This window comes from Caloenas nicobarica, chromosome 1 (genome assembly GCF_036013445.1).
Source record: "Caloenas nicobarica isolate bCalNic1 chromosome 1, bCalNic1.hap1, whole genome shotgun sequence".
Lineage (NCBI taxonomy): Eukaryota > Metazoa > Chordata > Aves > Columbiformes > Columbidae > Caloenas > Caloenas nicobarica.
In genome coordinates this window covers 125,308,916-125,326,155 of record NC_088245.1, presented here as the reverse complement: position 1 = coordinate 125,326,155, position 17,240 = coordinate 125,308,916, and the positions used below count along the sequence as shown (strand labels likewise).

The 17,240-nt window shown below is 44.1% G+C and overlaps 1 protein-coding gene across 2 annotated transcripts in view; it reads right to left on the bottom strand.

The window, feature by feature from the left end:
* Positions 1–3,787: 3,787 nt before the first annotated feature.
* Positions 3,788–17,240, bottom strand: part of TIAM1 (TIAM Rac1 associated GEF 1) — an 85,340-nt gene continuing 71,887 nt past the window's right edge. For both annotated transcript variants that reach the window (XM_065630828.1, XM_065630819.1), the window contains exons 18-25: positions 15,056–15,235; positions 14,818–14,936; positions 12,906–13,014; positions 11,297–11,355; positions 10,229–10,331; positions 9,403–9,490; positions 8,128–8,300; positions 3,788–6,161 (exon numbers count right to left, since the gene is read on the bottom strand). In XM_065630828.1, the coding sequence (XP_065486900.1) occupies positions 5,674–6,161; positions 8,128–8,300; positions 9,403–9,490; positions 10,229–10,331; positions 11,297–11,355; positions 12,906–13,014; positions 14,818–14,936; positions 15,056–15,235 (1,319 nt within the window). In that variant the 3' untranslated portion in view covers positions 3,788–5,673. The remainder of the gene's footprint in view (positions 6,162–8,127; positions 8,301–9,402; positions 9,491–10,228; positions 10,332–11,296; positions 11,356–12,905; positions 13,015–14,817; positions 14,937–15,055; positions 15,236–17,240) is intronic.

Genomic DNA, 17,240 nt, shown 5'->3' with positions numbered 1-17,240 from the left:
TTGCATTGCCTTAAGCTACTACACCATGAGACAGCGCTCTCTGCCTGCGCACGTGTAGACATCGAAGTATCACAAATGCTCTTCTTCTTCCGCAGACATACGTCTGTGGGTGCTGTTTGAGGCAGGACACTGGGCAGGTCTGTAGGAGAGCCAGAGGCACATCCGACTCTCCATTGCCCCTTGCAGTCAGCCTTTCCCAAGGGCTGCCGCCTTTAGAACAGCCGCATTTGGGGCTGGATGGTGACTTCAAACAACTACCGGGCTCCTGGAGGAGGGGGAACAGTACCTTTAACTGTGATGTGCCAAAACAGGGGGTTAAAGGGAGATTTTCTCATTTCAAATATTTTGCTTCAACTGGGAGAAGACAGGGAGATAGAAAACATGATTCTGTATATCCAAACACAGTTTTGATAAAAGTCCGGTTATGTTTTTGCAGCAATGACCCAAGGATTAGTGGTAAACAGGCACTTCTGCCATTTACTGTGTGTAGTAGACCTGGGGCATCCCAGGAAATACATCTACACCTGCGCCACACATTTCTGACTGAGGGTGAGAGGATTAGGAGAAGGTGACTTTATGGCCTCTTCATTTGTCCCACTCCCACAGTAAATCTGTGCCCCTGCGGTCTCCTGCGGAAGAATGTCACCAAGCTTTATCTCCTGAGAGTTTGTCTGTTTGGTTTAATTGCAATATTTTCATCTTTTGATACAAAATTCAAGACACATTTTGCAGCTTCTTCCTGACAGGAAAACAAAAAAAACAAAACAAAACAAACAAATAAAACCCCAAAGAAAACCCAGCAACAACAATAAAAAACCCCATCACTGAAACATGTGCTGTGTGACCGGGTACAGAGGGGTGTGTGTGGAGGAGAAGTCACAGCATCAGGGGATAATGCAGGTGGAAGGCCCCTCAGCAAGGTCTCCAGTGCAAGCCCCTGCCCTGAGCAGCACCAGCTCCAGGATCAGACCAGGCTGCTCAGGGCTTTCTCCACATGGTTCCTGACTCCCCCCCCAAGGATGGAGCCTGCACAACCTTGTTCTCCTTCCAGGGCGCCGAGGTGCATTCCCCTGCGGCTCTGTGCAGTCAGCATCCCCTGTAACATCAGTGCCTGGGGGGAACAGCCACAGAAACCAGGGTTCATTGGTTACAATTACTCCCTGACTCATCAGCATCCCTCCCCCTCTTATTAAATTGGTTGGAAACATAGAATTGAAAGGAGAAAGCAACCTCAATACCACAGCTGTACGTCACAGACAAACAAACCCCACTGCCCGGGCAGTCCGTGTGATTTTTCTGATCACTTTATTACTCTGCCACATGAAAAGATTCCTTACTACAGCTAATTACTTCTTCACATTAATGAAAAGGAAACATCATCCAGACTAATGGCTAAACAGCCTTTGGTAAGCCTTTCACGGCACCACAGGCCTGCTGCATGACCTTGTGTGTACTTCTCCACCTGCCTTCATTTGTCAGGCTTAAAATGGGAACAATTTACCCAGGCCCTAAGGCTGCTTTAAGATTTCATTATTGCAAAAAGCTACTCGAGCTCATGCCCACGTACAATGCAGAGGTATTATGTATTATTAACAGGATGTGGCCAAAGGAAAAGAGAAAGAGAGGAAGGGATTTTTCAAAGGATTTCTTTCCCCAGAAAAAGGCAGAGCTGCAGCAAGCTTCTCCAAAAATGCTGGGCAAGATGAATTCAGTGATACTGACACAGTGACAGTCTTCAATCAACATGCACGACAGCTCTTGTAAATGAAAAGATTAAAAAAAGTCTAATGTTCAGCAGAAGTACTATAGCAATTGTTGAGAATAAAATTAAAAGGAAAGCAAGTTGCAGGGAAGCTGATGATGCTGGCAGGGGGAACACGAGCTGTGGGAAGTGGCAGCGCTGTTTGGTGTTCCCACAATTATCCGGCCACATTTAAAATAGCTGCACACAAGGAGCAGGGGTTATCTGCAGAGACAATAGCGTCAGAAACAAAATATTTCCTGTGTTGTCTCGAAGCTGGCGCAAGCAAAGCAGGTCTGCTAGAGAACACAACAACAAAAAACCACAGTTGAGTGGTAAAACTAGAGTTAAAAAAAGCACTTCCCAAATCTCAGTGCTACGCGGTGCCTGTGCTCTCCCCGTGGAAGACCACTGCTGTTCTGCTGCCGCAGGCAAGCCCAAGGGGCTGTGCAAGGCTCTTCTCTCACCACTGGTGATAACACCTTGTTTTCTAATAAACCAGCTGCCTAATGTCCACAAGCCCACCTTTTAGGGACAAGCTGCCGGGATCCACGCACATAACCAAACTGCCCGTACATGAGTAGTACTACTTGCTCTAAAGAAAAAATGGTGGGAGTGAGGGTCTCACCCATGGGCCACCAAAGCTCCTGCCCAAGCTGCACAAAACACCAACCTATGGTGTGCTCCACATTTGGACTAAAATTCAGCACCTCGAAGAGACGAGGTTTGGCTAAACAAATGGCCATGGACTGGGTGAGCTTTTCCAACTTAACTGAGATTCTTCTGGAATTTGCTGCTTTTCTCCTCTTTCTTTTTAAAATACACACTAAATGTTCCTTGTGACCAGCACAGAAAAAGAAACAGGCATGACTGGTCATGGACGTAAAAAGGAAAATGGTAACTCTCACTTCTGCAAAATATAAGCTGAGCCCTACCCGCGGGCTCTTTCCTAAGCTACAGTGACTGGTAGGTGAGAATACAAGAACTGCTCCATATCATTACACTTTCCACCTACCACACCTTCTGCAAAAGGCTTGATATGTGAGAAATGAGCTACATAACATGAATTTCTAATGCAAGGCATGGTGTTCTTGCAGTAGGACAGGCTCTTTAAGCAGCTTTGTATACAATCTGAAAGCTGAAGTCGATTGCTGGAAAACATTGCAGTGGCTGGTAAAATCTAATCTGTGAACTGTGGGGTTGTCCTATACAGGGACAGGAGTTGGACTCAATGATCCTTGTGGGTCCCTTCCAACTCAGGACATTCTATGATTCTATAAACTGCTGGGCAGATGAACATGTGAACACATCTAAAGAAAGGTGGCATTTAAAACAGACATTCACACTTGTTCACTTTTGTTCTCTGCTGAGCGCACAAGCAAGGATTAGCACGTTAGCTTTGCACTCATGTTTCAGTGGAGGTTGATGCAGTTCCACAGATTTGGGGAACAGCGTTGCTAGTTACAGACTTGAATATACCATTTCAAAGTTAGCGATCCCACTAAAGTAAAGCTTCGTTTTGTGCCAAGATGCCTGTCAAATGGGCACACTGTGGGCAAATACTTGCATTTGATCTTCTTGTCTGTCTTGTTTTCCTTCTAACAGGCAGGGCTCCAGGCTTGGACCTTCCATTGGGGAAATAAATACATTAAAATGAGGTTTCACTAGGAGAGAAGGGAGGCCGAGCAGCTCGCGCCGGCCTTTCACGTGGGACAGATTGTAGCTCAGCACATGCTGGCCAAAGCAGCTGCTATTTACCCCAGCGCTCAGACCCCACCAAAAAGCAGAGCCAAGGCAGGATGAACCCGTTCTAAGCGCACGCGCTGCTCGGGGTGGAAACATTATTAAGCAGACTCGCTGCAGGTTATTAAAGCCAGGAGAGCAAACCCAACAGCTTCATGTGCTGTAGGACCTGCTCCCTTGCTTGCCTCTACTGAGAGAGGCACTTGCCTTGGAGGCAACACACACATGCACGCACCACTCCCTTGTATTTTTTTTTTCCAGTATTTTATTTCTGACAGGCATTTACAACGTTCCATTCATAGAACTAAAAACATAAAAATAGACCTTCTTTCAGCTTATAAAAGAAATATATAAGAACCTTTGACATAGACATGTCATGACACTATGTACAAGAACAACGGTACCTTCCCAGTACCAGCCTTCCGGTATTTCAGCGCTGACTGTTCCGCTGGCTACGGCATGGGACAGCTAAAACCTCCGCTTCTCTTAACACGCTGCGACACAACTGACAGGTAGATGATATAAAACAATGATGTGATAATACAAAGGGTATAGAAACCTTTCTAAAGCTTTTACGAAAAGAAAATCAGAAGATAGCAAAAAAGTTAATAGAGAAAGCTTTCATAAGATCAAGTATAGTGCACCAGAAACCAGAAACGGGAGTGGCGAGAGGGGAATGCTAGCTGGGACACAAAGACAGTGATGGATTTTTGGGGGGAATAATTTTTGTTATGTTTTAAAATATAGTCAGAGTGGATTTTATAAAATATAATCCTAAAGCTATTATAAAATTTCAGGTTTTCAAAGTACCTACTAATGTCTCAAACATCAATAGATACCAACCGAAAAAAAAAGAAAAATTTCATATAATCTTCCTTTTTCCTATAGGTGAAACCGAAATGAGAAAAGCTATATAAATCTTAAAAAAAAGTGCTGTTTTGTGTTTCGTATTTGGAAGTCTACTTAAAAACCACAAGATTTTAGTCACATTTACCCTGTTTTAGATGTTCAAATGAAAGATTTAAAATGTTAAAGAGGTTCGCTTGTGTAGAACAGTGGAAAAGCTTTTATAAAGGAATTAAAATACACTAGTTTCACCCACAGTAGGAGAGTGGATGAGGTCAGTTTTTTGGCCATGAATTCCCTGTCCCCTAAGCCCAAACTCTGCCAGAGAGAGGGGACCAAACTGATCTGTGATGTTGCTGCACTGGCTCCAGTGAGGTCACACCATGGATCGGTTTGCTCCGCTACAGTTCAGTCATGTCATTTTATTTTATTTTATTTTATTCTTTTTATTATCTAACTAAACTCCAGTCTCAAACATATACAATAATCCTTTTCCAGAAGAAAGTTATACCTAAATAAGAGTTTCCAGTTCTTATTTTAATATAAAACCACCATTCCTAACCCTCTGCAAAAAGCTAGCCTTGTATCCTAGACATGGAGCTACGCTTACACCGTAAAACTCTTATCCCTTTGTGCCCCTGCATCTCAGGTAAAATACAAAAAAATATTTCTTCAAGTGTTAAATTTGGATCTCTTTTTTAAGAGTTTGGCATCTTTACAATATTATGTAAAACTAGAGCTTCCAATATTGACAGTAAAATTAGACCAGCCACAGACCAAGAGGACTTAACACAACATAAATCCCAAACCTTTCCTCACACATTCCTAAAATACATGTATATTCTCTTACATTTAAAGAGGGAAAAGTAATAAGAATACTGCGACTGTACACATTAAAAAGGCAGTTTCCTCATTAAGGAGATGAACCTACGACTGACGTTGTACGGCTATAAAACCCTCTTTCCATTGTGCTATTGTTTAAGCTAGTTTGCTGCACATAGGTTAAGACATCCAGAGTAATTTGTTTTCCAGTGATGATATTCTCCCCATACTTAATTTCAGCCCCTGATTATTTTAGAATAAATAAAATAGTGTGAAAGCCCTTGGTAACGTACGACAGGACCTTAAGCTTATTCCGTTCCAGTTTTGAGCGTTTTACAGTTGCCTGAAGTGTGGCCGCATGGCTTCGGACCGATTCAGCTGCCGAAATGGTGTGTGCAAGTGTGCAATCTATGGGGATCAGCTCCCCGCAGTGTGCGGGGCCACAAGGGAGGGAGGGAGCGGGGGAGCCAAGGAGGGAGGGATGGGGAGACCTACGCATCCAGGTGGGGAAAGGGACCGGTTCAGAGCTCCGTGTTTAGTTTTCTGCTGGGGACAAAGTCTTCGCGCCTGACCCAGATGACCTCCTCGCCGTGGCCCTCCACGTCGCCGTTGATGCCGGAGAAGGCCGCCTGCTTCTTCAGCTGGGTCATCCTGGAGGCGTGCGTGTCCGTGGGTGGGCGCGGGCGGTCTCCCCGGCACAGCTGCTGGCTGCTGGTGATGGAGGCCGCCTGCAGCCGCTCCCGAAGGTCTCGGTCGGCCACGGCGCCTCGCACGGCCTCGCAGTACTCATCGTCATCGCTGAGGATGTCCGTTTCCTTGATGTCCTCCTGCTCCTCATACTGAGCAAGGTCAAACTGTTCCTCTACCCAGCGGTCAGTGTCCCCACTGTGGGTGGGCTGCTGGGGCTCTTTTTCGGGGCTGCTCGTGTAGACGGCATCTGAGTCAATGGTAAACCTGTTTCGGGCCAGCCGCCTCCTCCTCCTCCCAAGAGACTTGCTTGGGGCTGACACTGCACACACACAAAGATAAAACCCCACAGGCTTTTTACACACGGTACAACTCTCTTTAAAAAGTTAGTCTTCCAGGGGCCCTTTATTTAACACCGCTAGGCACAAAGCAGGCAGACTCCCACGAATGACCTAGTCATTCAGCATCCTCCCTGCGGGCAAGTCACACTTCACTCAGCTTCTCAGCACAGGTCTCTCTCCAGCTGAAAAAGGAGTTTCTGCTACTCAGATCCGCAGTTGGGATAATGGCCCACAATTACTGTTCCTCCTCAGCGGTAGGCAGCCAGCCAGCCAGCACAGAGTGCATCTGCTCAGCTCAGCTTCTCACATGCGGTGTCCTGCTGTCAGCACACTGCAAAAATCAACTAGCCTTACGCCTCGGTACGGGGAATTGCTTGCTCTGGGGTAAGAGCAACGCTACAGGCTTCCAAGTAGCTACCACAGTGCTGAAGATGCTGCAATTGTTGCATTATTTATGGGGAAGTAAGTTACTCATCCAGGCTCTGCTACTCCCTTCCCTGCTCCCTCTCTACTGGAGGGGAGGGACGGGAAAAAGCAACACCCCAAAACCTGAAAAACTTTCTGAAGTTCCTTACTCAGCATCAGCTGGTCTACTAGCTTTTGCAACTGGCCTAATTAGCAAATTCACATCTTCCATGTTGGAACATCTTCGTGAGAGGCTTGGGAGAGAAAGCAGGGGACAAATCCTGCAGCCAAAGGACCTGCAGGCATTCCAGTGCTTTACGTGCACACACACATAGCTCCATCACAAGCAGGAGAACTCCAAGATTATAGTTTGTCTCCCTCTACTGAAGAGCATCTTAGCACTTTCAGTATGTATTTATTAAGCTCTAGCAGCCTGGGGGTGGGGATTACATTTTAATATCCCTGAGCCTCAAAACATGAATTAAGTACAACAGCTCAGCAGTTGCAAATTTTAACTGTAGTGAGAGGTCTGGGCTCTTAGGAGGAGATTTTAATCTCCACAGAATTCATCACACAAATGCATCAACTGAAACTGCAAGAAGGGTTGGTATCTACAGCAGATTAGCCCCACAGGCTGATTGAAGAAGCACTGTGGTAAAACAGTCGCATTTTGGCCCTCCTTTGACTCTTCTTCCTTATGATTTTAAGTGTCTCTGAGGCAGATGGCTGGCAACAACCCCAGTGAGAAGACAAGTTGCTTTATTGGTCTGGCCTGCCCATTACAGAAGAGGAACAGAAAGCCTGGTTGTCTACATTGCTGGATCTAAAGAGCAGAAAAAGAAAATAATAACAGACCAGAACAAAACAGGCAGTGGTGCCAAGTACTTTTCAGTTGGGAGCGTTTCCTCCCTCCATCATCTAGTGTTCTGAAAATGAAAACCTGCTTTTCCTTGGGATATTCTCACTGCTTTTGCCTGAAGTCAACTGAAAAGGAAAATCCACGGTTTAGGATAGACCATTACAAAAATAATAGTATCAAGCGCATGCCTCTCAAAATGTGAGAAGTAGAAGCATGTGCCCTTTAGCAATAGAGCTGAACAGGCTGAGATGGAGGACATCCAAAGCTATCTCTTCAAACCAAGCCACTCACTCGGGGGGAGCCGACTTTTCCTGTGCATTTTAGTTTAAAAGTGCTAATGTTAGCTCAAAATTCTGTACATGCTCTAAGAAATACGCAGCGGGTTTCTGCTTTGTTCACCCGAAACCCATTTCCAGATTAAAGTGCACAGCCAATTGGTATTGACAGGAACCTCATTTCTTCCTTCCATGCCAGAAGGACTGCTCTGAAGCTGAGCCTCGAGTGCAAAGCAAGGTAAATAGAGGCAATTTAAGGCTCTCAAGGAGGTGAAGCATGGAAAACCAGCAGTTTTTACATACACAGGAGAGAATACTAATTCTAATATACAAGTAACAGACACCATCACATGTCCTACAACGGTGCTGGGGTTACTGGGATCTTGAAAGTCTGTAGCCCTACAGTACCTGCCCTGTTCATGGCTGGCCTTGCACCTTTTAGAGCACACAATCTTTTTCCACCAAAAGGAACATATTGCTGGGATGAGGGCAAACTTTCGGTTTTAAGAAGCTGTCTTCTGTGTTTATCCCGCAGAATCGAGTGCACTGCCTTCAGGAAGTCCTTCCTGTGTTCTGGTGAACTGAAAAATAGGTGAGAATGCAAAAGGCAGTGTTATCTCTTGGGAAATGCTAACATCTCGCCATAAGTGAGTTAAATAATGGCCAGTTCTGTAATTTAAGACAGTGCAAACTGACTGGCACACCCTTCCCCCAGAGAAGACTCAATTTAATACAGTATTTCCAAAGCAAAAGTACATCTCTAATCATTGCAATGGACATCCAAGGAAACAAATACACTGCTCATTAACAAAACATTTAGCCATTCACCCCTCTTGAGGCTTCCTTTTTCTCGAATAGCAGCCACGCGATTCTCTTTGTCTGATAAACATCAAGTTGACCTATGGTGGCTAATTAAATCGCAGTTTGTCTCCTGTAAACACACACCAAGCATGAGTCCTGCAACTCTCTACTACCTACCCTGTTTCCCTGAAAATAAAACCTACCCTGAAAATAAGCCCTAACATGACTTTTCAGGATTTTTGAGGATGCTCGAAACATAAGCCCTACTCCAAAAATAAGCCCTAGTTAAAGTTCATTTAAAAAGTCAATTTAGATAGTGTCTGTGCAGCTATACATGTAAGAAAGTAATAAGTTTTGGAGCAAAAATTAATATAAAACCCTGTCTTACTTTGGGGGAAACAGGGTAGTAGTAGGAACTGGCTTGGTATCAGCTCCATTAGACTCTGGTTAACTTGTGTACCAAGTTCTTGTTTGAACTCTAAAACACATCGAGGCAACCGCCACAGCAAAGAAGGACAAGGTTTACTTAAGGAAAGGCAAATGCCCTAAGAGCAGAGGTTGGAACTTGGTGGCATGAAAGGTACCAGCTGAACAAGACACATGAACAACTACTTGGCATAAAGATCCAAAGCTGGAGATTAACTGCATGTAAAATTGTGAAAGACAAATTGTAATAAGGATATTCCCATGAAGGTGTAAGGCTGATCAAATATATGCCTTTATTTTAAGACATTTTCCAAAATTCTGCCTGCCAGAAGTAGGGTTTTAATGCCACCTCCCACTTCCCCTATAGGCTTTTCCCAGATTGCCTGAAAGGGAAGGCAATAGGCAAACTGGGACCCAGTGATGCAGCTGCCATTGAAAATATGGAAATGCACTTACCTACAGCAAAGGTGAAACGTTCTTTCTGGCCTGCCTTCAGACTCAGATTTAACATGGACAATCTCACATACAGAATTCGTCTCTGCATCTAAAGTGAAAAGCAAGCACCACTTCATACAACAGTTTCTCATATTTAATCTCCATTAGAGTATACATTCCATAATCCTGAAAAAATGGTTTAAGACCATCTGGGACAAAATACACTGCAAGTAAAATTAACTCATGGCTGAAAGGCAGCAGTGGGCAAGTGACTAATGAAACAGCAGACACTTAAACTTTCCCAAATCTAGTAGCATTTTATATGCATTCGGTCCCATAAAAATACAAAAAGAAACAAACAAACAGCTTTTCAGGTATTCCATGGAGTATTGTCACATTTTACAGCTACCTCCTACATTCTTTCCACTTTCATTTATGCATTAGAAAGGAAGCAAATTGTTCAAACTTTGAAATTTTTAATATAATAAGGTTCACATGAAGCCATCACCCACAAGAACAAAAATTTACTAGCTCTGTTGTCTCACAGCTGCAAGATTGCTTTCTAGTCTCCAGAAGAGGAACAGAGCGAACCAGAATCAACAACAACTTTGTCTTGTTCTTCCAGAACCCCAAGTGGCTTCAAAAAACTACTGACAAGCTGTAGATACACAACTGGAGCCTCTGCCCCTTCATTTGCCTGCAGGGCTATTATGGATGTTGAGGTCGTGTGTTCCTTTCTTGGGACCCAGAAACTGCACACACACATACTGAGGACAGATATTGGTTGGTGAACGCACCTAAACCAAATATTAAGAACCCTGCCAAATTAATGCAGCTGCAACGTTACCTGCACTTGCCAAGGCTCGGACCTGCAGTGCTTCTAAAGGTATCATGTGGCGGAAGCGGAACGGATCCCAGTCTTCATAAATTGAAGCTCTATGTGATCCTCCCTGGAAGAATTTCAAAATACTGTTAGGAAATGAGACACCTTGGGATAGTCAGACACAAAAGTCTCCTGTGCTTTGTACTGAGAACGGTCAGCTAGAAACTTGTTGCAATGCTTGCTTTCTCATGACAACATCTTAGCAACCAGAGCCACTAAAGTGCCTGTCTACGAAGGTCTGGCTAAAATCTAGACAAAAGTAATCATTAGGCCAATCACCTCTTATCAATGTCTTCAAGTCATTTCAGACCAATGCTGCATTCTCTCCTCCAAGTGCACATACAGTCATAAACATGCATTGGTTTTGCTTTAGCCACTCCAAAGTCACTTTGTGGCCAGCTGACTTCAGAAAACAACCATACAAGCATTTCTAATCACACTTTTGGTTTATGCCGTAAGTGGGAATACTATAATACTGTAATACTATAAACTGTATTGCTTATTGTAGCAAGGCATTTGTCTACCATCAAGCTTAGCTTTACCTTTTGATCCCAGACTCCAGCAGGATCCCGAACACATAGTGCAGACACACCTAATTTAGCTGAGAGCAGCCAGCACTTGCTCAGTGTCATGCAACAGCCAGAACTGAGGGCATTGTGTCTCACTGAGAAAAAGCTGACAGACATCAGCTCTCATATTTGATTCACATACGCTGATCAAAGAGCCAAGAGATACGTGAGGTGATACCTCATTTCATTAAATTCCACTCCGCAGCATGGACTGGATGTGGCAGGCAACAGGAATGACTAGTCCAGCAGAGAGCAAAGGATTAACTCAATGAGCACTGGCAGAGCGCTGCCCCCAGGCTGATCATCAGGCCACTCGGAATTACCCGAAACCTCAGTTGTGTGGCCAGGTACAAGGATCACATACGCAAAAGCACGCTCGAGCACCACAGCTTTATGGAAAGCAAATCTGGATCGCAGCACCACAAATGCACACAGCGTCACCGAAATAGTTCACGCAACTTACAAGTTTCTTCTTCTGTTTGGAACCATCCTTGTACACAAGGACCACAGCAGTTTTGAAAACTAGAAGAGAAAGTTAGAAACAAAAGCCATGTAGTCAATAAGGCTGGGAAACAGGTCTCCTCTACGCCCAAGCACACTGAATTTTCAGTTCCTCAGAGAGCCCTCAGCTGAGTCACGGAGGGAACACAGGAGTAAAACTACCAGCCCTCTTGCATACTCTTCCCAAAAAACCCAAGCTTAACCACTTTTAGCACACAAAACCAGGTTAATTCACAGTCACTTCAAACTTAAGAGTTTAAGTTACTGATTACCGGCACAACTATACAAGCAGCAACAGTCCCATACGAAAATTTAGAAAACTTTATTCCCCCTGCCTAAGTTCACCTCAGACGAACGAGCAGCATCCAGTTACACACAGCCAGGCAGGAGATGAGGCCGCGCTTGGACAGAATCTGAACCCCTCCCAGGTGGGACAGTGGTCTCTGCTAATCCAACAGCGAGCAGCCCTGGCAGGCAGAGGTGTAATCCAATTCCTCTTTTGCCACGTAACATCCACATGGAGCCGGAATTTGCCATTCAAGACTCCAGTTTTCCTCGTGATCTCTTTCTTCGTGCCTCAAATGCACCCTTTGATTTAGGATCGAATTGCATGGACACTTAATTTTAGACATTTTATGAAACCAATTTAAAGCTTTTTGGAGTAATTAAGAGTTGCTGCACATTCCTAGCAGCTTTCATGAGGCCTCTCAGCTTCAGGGTGTGACCAGATGCTTTCCCAACTTACAGGAAAGCAGTCAATCTTTATATGCTCTTCCAGAGCAAAGCTGAAAAGAAACTTCATTCAGTATCTGTTTGGTATAAAACAAAAATAAAAATCATTGGCTTCCTAACTGGCATTGCTTTCTGGAAACAACAAGGAAAAAGCCTTGTTGCGTGTAAAGAAATTTAGGAACAAATACAGAAAACCCAGCACATTCTGCATTAATTGATATAATTGTGAAAGAGAGAAGATTCAGCCAATATAAGCAATCATGTACCTTTCCAAGGGACTCTACTCTGATGCAGTGGACAGACCGTGAGACCTATGCCAACAGCAGTCTCAATTTCTAGCTTCACCACCCAAGATACACAACTCAGAGGGAGGTAGACCACTCCAAAACAACTCACTGGAAGTCCTGGCTTAGCTCTTAATCACTTTTTAAAGCTTACATATACAAATCCTTTCTGGCAAAAGGCACAGAGAAGAAAGGCAAAGCCTCTTCAAGTCCCCAACTCCATCCTACAGGATGTGAAGCAGAGTTACTTGGCATCGGTCAGACTACCAAACTGTACCTTTTCAGAGACAAATATCTTTCTAGATAGCTCTCAATTCATAGCCTTGGATATCGGTTTAAGAAACTCTTGCACTATTACAGCAGCCACCACCAAATTCTTCACCAGATTTAGACCAACACAGAACAGAATTTGGCCATTGCAGCAAAAAGACAAATACAGTTTTAGGTTCCAGCCAGTCTTGTGGAAGGCAATGGCCAATTGCCTTCAACAAGTATCTGCTAAGGCGCAGTCTACAGTCTTTTAGGCATCCAAAAGAAAATTACAAGGATACAAACCAAATGCTGCCAGCTCAGGTTCCTTCTTCCATTTCCCCAGTGAAGCAGGAGGATTCAGCCATATCACTGTATTATGCAAGAGCAGGTCCCCCATTGAAAGGTCTGCAACCTGCCAACACAAACACACACACAAAGGCACAATGTGTAATCATCAGTTCGAGAAAGCTTCCTTACTTTTCAGTTCAAGAAAACTTGCTTGAACTTTATTCTTCAACAAAGAAACAAACACCCCATTAGCAAACTTTTGGAATATTTAAACAGATGACTGCAAGCATGTGCAAACACACTGTGACAATTGGCAATACATGCGTGTAAATCCTTAACTGGTGAGCATAAATTAGGAAAAGCCAAACTCAGAGTCCAGCTCTCGTAATCTGGTGGGAAGTCAGGTCAAAACCCAGATGTTTTCCTGGCATTTTTTTCTCCTTTGTCTATCTTTCTCCCTTCCAGTTTCTTTCTATTTTGTTTGAACATTTAAGCATAGCCGTCCTCACACACATAGAGTTTGGGGTAAAATTTAGAGACAGCACCACCCAAAGCAGTCAAAGCACCTCCTCCCCACAGCTGCCATGGCTCTTGATTTCACCCAAAGGCACATCTGTGGAAACTGCATTGCTGGAGATGGACTAATAAAGGAGTTCATAACAGCTGTTGGGAGATGCCTACTCTTATTTCAGCAGCTGGATCTTTTACTTTGACTTACAGTCTCCCAGAGTGACAAATTGAGGGCTATCCCCAATTAGGGGCCTTATCATCCCATTCTTCCACCCTCCTCTCGGCAAAGTCTGGCTTTTGCCAAAGGATGCCACGGATACCATCGGCACAGCAACCTGAGGTCTCCCGATAACAAAAGCAACACTAAGATATGTGTCTACTGTCTTCTCTCTCAAATTAACACCAAAGCACAACTGCAATCCCAGGCTCTCTGACAGGTTCTCTCCACCACTGCTTGCCAAGACCAATCCTTGTCTCTGCCCTCTACTCACCACCTGGTCCTCCATCCCCACTGCTGCTATCCAGTTCTTGCACTCAAAACTTCCTCAACACTGCTCAATCCCAGACATCCTTTGCCTTGCAGCCCAAAGCCCCTTATCTTTGTTCTTCATCCTGGCTGTTGGCAAAACCCCATAACCATTACTTTCATATGGTCACCTCTGTCTCCAGCCTTCACCCACATCACTGCTCCCATTGGCCCTTTGGCGTGTCTCTACCTCTTCTTTGAGCCCCCCTTGACCTTACTCCATTCCCCCCTTACTGCCCACCGCTCTCTTTCCCTGCACCACCAGACTGCAGCCCACATTTTATCAGTAAATGGAGAGTCCGGGTCCCTGTGTGAAATTTCAAGACGCCTTCCCAAGGTCTATGAGATGCTCGGCCAGGACCGAGCCACACTAAATTTTCACGTGTTTCCATATGACAGATCTAGACCAAAGCCCGAGGCTCTCTCAGGTATCAAGCCCACTAACATACTTTCTAAAAGGGCAACAGCAGTTTCTCACACACTGTACCTCACACTTTGGATTCTTTAAAGTGATTAAAGAGCTAAGCACAGACTTGCCTCAGCATGACAGTCCGCTCAGACTGGCAGGGTGAGATTATTTATGTGGAACCAGGAGAGCCAAGATATGGACATCAAAGTAGCAAACTGCAGGTTGGACTGGGATTTTGAGCCACAAAACGTTCAAGGTGAACTTCTTTACATTTACATTCTTTACACTACTTCTTTACATTGGTCTCACTCAGTGAACCATACATGGAAAAGCAGTTTCTGAACTGGGCTGGGATTTATCTGTTTGCACAAGAATCCACTTAAATGACACAGCATGAAAGGTAAATACTTGATACAATTTAACATTCATGCTACAAGCACCAAAAAAACCACCTTTTTCTCTTAAATTTGATCATCTGTTACCTCCTTTTTCTCCCCTGTTTGTTCTGCTATGAGTTGATCAAACACTGCCCCGTATTCTTCATGGATTTTCTGCATTTCATTAATGTGGCTGGCAACCTTGTTCATTGTTTTTATGGCCACTAGAAGAAAGAGAGAAATACAGGGGAAGAGATAAAAGGTATTTTTAAGCCTCTGAGAGGAAGGGGGAGGAGGAGATCAGAGGTTAAACAGGGAAGAGCAATGTTGGTTAGCTCCTTACCATCAAGGTGATAATGTTCTTCACTGTCTACGTCAGTCAGAGCAAAAAGCTCCTTCAGCAGGAGAGGGTACTTCAGTATCCGCTGGATGGGTTTGATGAGGTAAGACTCCAGCGTGGAGGAGTGCTGCCGCCGGGGATTCTGAGCATCCAGAAATGCCTTGAAAGCAGTGTCTGTCTTGGCTGGAAGATATAAATGAAGCGATCGAATAAACCAAAGATCATTACAGCTGCCCTGATAAAGTGGCTTTTCCAGCTTTAAATTCGTTTATCCAGAGACACTTTGCAAGGAAGTGAAGATTTATTAGGTCCACAGTATTAGATCTATGCACTTCAGGTTTTGAGTTGCTGACACTTTGCCACAGATATGCTGTTTATGATTTAACATTAGGCACCCACCTACCATTCCAACACATGCAGTTTTTAATTTCACTATCCACAGTATTTTTGGGCTTGCGACTATTTAAGAGCACCATAAATTGTTTTAATCATGTTTCCTTTAAGAAAAGGCTCAAATAGGTTATTTGTAAGAAGCCACTACTCATTAGTCTAGTCTGACTGGTACACCTATAATATTGGCGAGTGGTTATTGTTACCTCATTAAACCTCAAAATGCAGCACTGAACAACAACAACTAAGATCAAGAGCTACTTAGTGGGTAGGAAGCAGTAAACTTAGGATAGTACACCATATTTTGGGAGCACAGGCAGACTGGACACCTGATTGCTATCATCTTTTCCACCTAATGGCTAGTCAATTTATAACAATACAGCTTTCTCTGTTGCTCTCTCTATTAGAACATAAATTCGTACAGAGAGGGAAGTATGGAAAGGGTGGCATTTTTAGACGTACAAGTTATTCAGCGCAGAAACAAGTTCACACAATTGCTTTTATTAGAGCCATGTCCCCTGCTGAGATTGGGTGGGTTTTTTGCAGACAGTCACCTGATTTCAATAAAGCAACTTCAGTTTCAAATCCAAAACCACCTGCATCTCAATTGAGGACACCAAATTACACTTGAAATATGCTCCTAGGCTTTTGAAGAGATTTATCACTGGAATAAAATTTTAAGTTTTGTTTGTGCCATGATTGAAGCACAACCATTTCTCATTTATAAAAGCAGTCAGCAATGAAAAAGCGAAACAAAACAACCAGATCTACTTAGTCTATGGCCTTAATATTGAGGCCTAACAAAATGATGCCAAAAGAAAGAATGGATGTGACCAGCAACGAATCATTTATTCATGTATTCCACGGAGCTGCCAAGTATTCTTTGCAGCATGATAAATCAGAGTTTACAAATAGAAATGCAAAAAAATGTCCACAGCCAAAAAAACCCACAACACACACAAAACCCCCAAAACTTTTGATTGTCAGACATCCAGATGTTCTTTGAAAAATAAGAGCTCGTCCCTTACTGGCACTGCTCCTACAACTAGAACCATTTGTTTATTTAACATCTTGGCCAAAAATGAATTGCATGAAGCACTGCTAACTCTAAGAGATTAACACTTTCACAGAGGGAAAAACATCACTGCAAGGCAAGGAGGCCTATGAGCATTTTTAAGCCAGACCACAGTTCATTTATCTCCATCTCAGCAAGGCAAGCTCTGCTTGGAATCCATGCATGGAAACTTCTCAGGCAAATTGGAATGATGGTGAGAGGAGGAAGAGAGGCAAGAGAAAGCACAGTGAAGTTAAACTATTTAGACAGCTTCCATAAAACATTCTCCCAGGTTGATTCCTTCCTAGTGGCTGTAAGCCTTCAACCACATTGGCCAGAGCTTCTGTGGGATTGCCACTATCAAGGATTCAAGGCATCAACTCTAGGAGGATCCAGAGGTCATTACAAGTGTCACTACTCCTGGTTCCAAAGTACACAGCGATCCACTAGCACACGCCACATCGCCTGTTTATGAACTCTTTCCACTCCCCACATGACTGAAAAGAAAGCAAACGTGTCAGGGGAGAATAAATTAAGTGTGTGGGGAAAAACTACATGTGAGGTGAATAACCTCTTGTAATGAGCTACTCGGGTATCATTACATTGAGGGTGGTCCAAGAAAGAACACCCACAGCACAGAGCTCTCTGTGAGCCTCTAAGGCCAGATGGGCCAAAGGCTCCTGCAGAGCAACCGGGCCCACGTGTGCCCCCATTCCTCCACCAAGGCTTGGGGTGCAGCGGCCA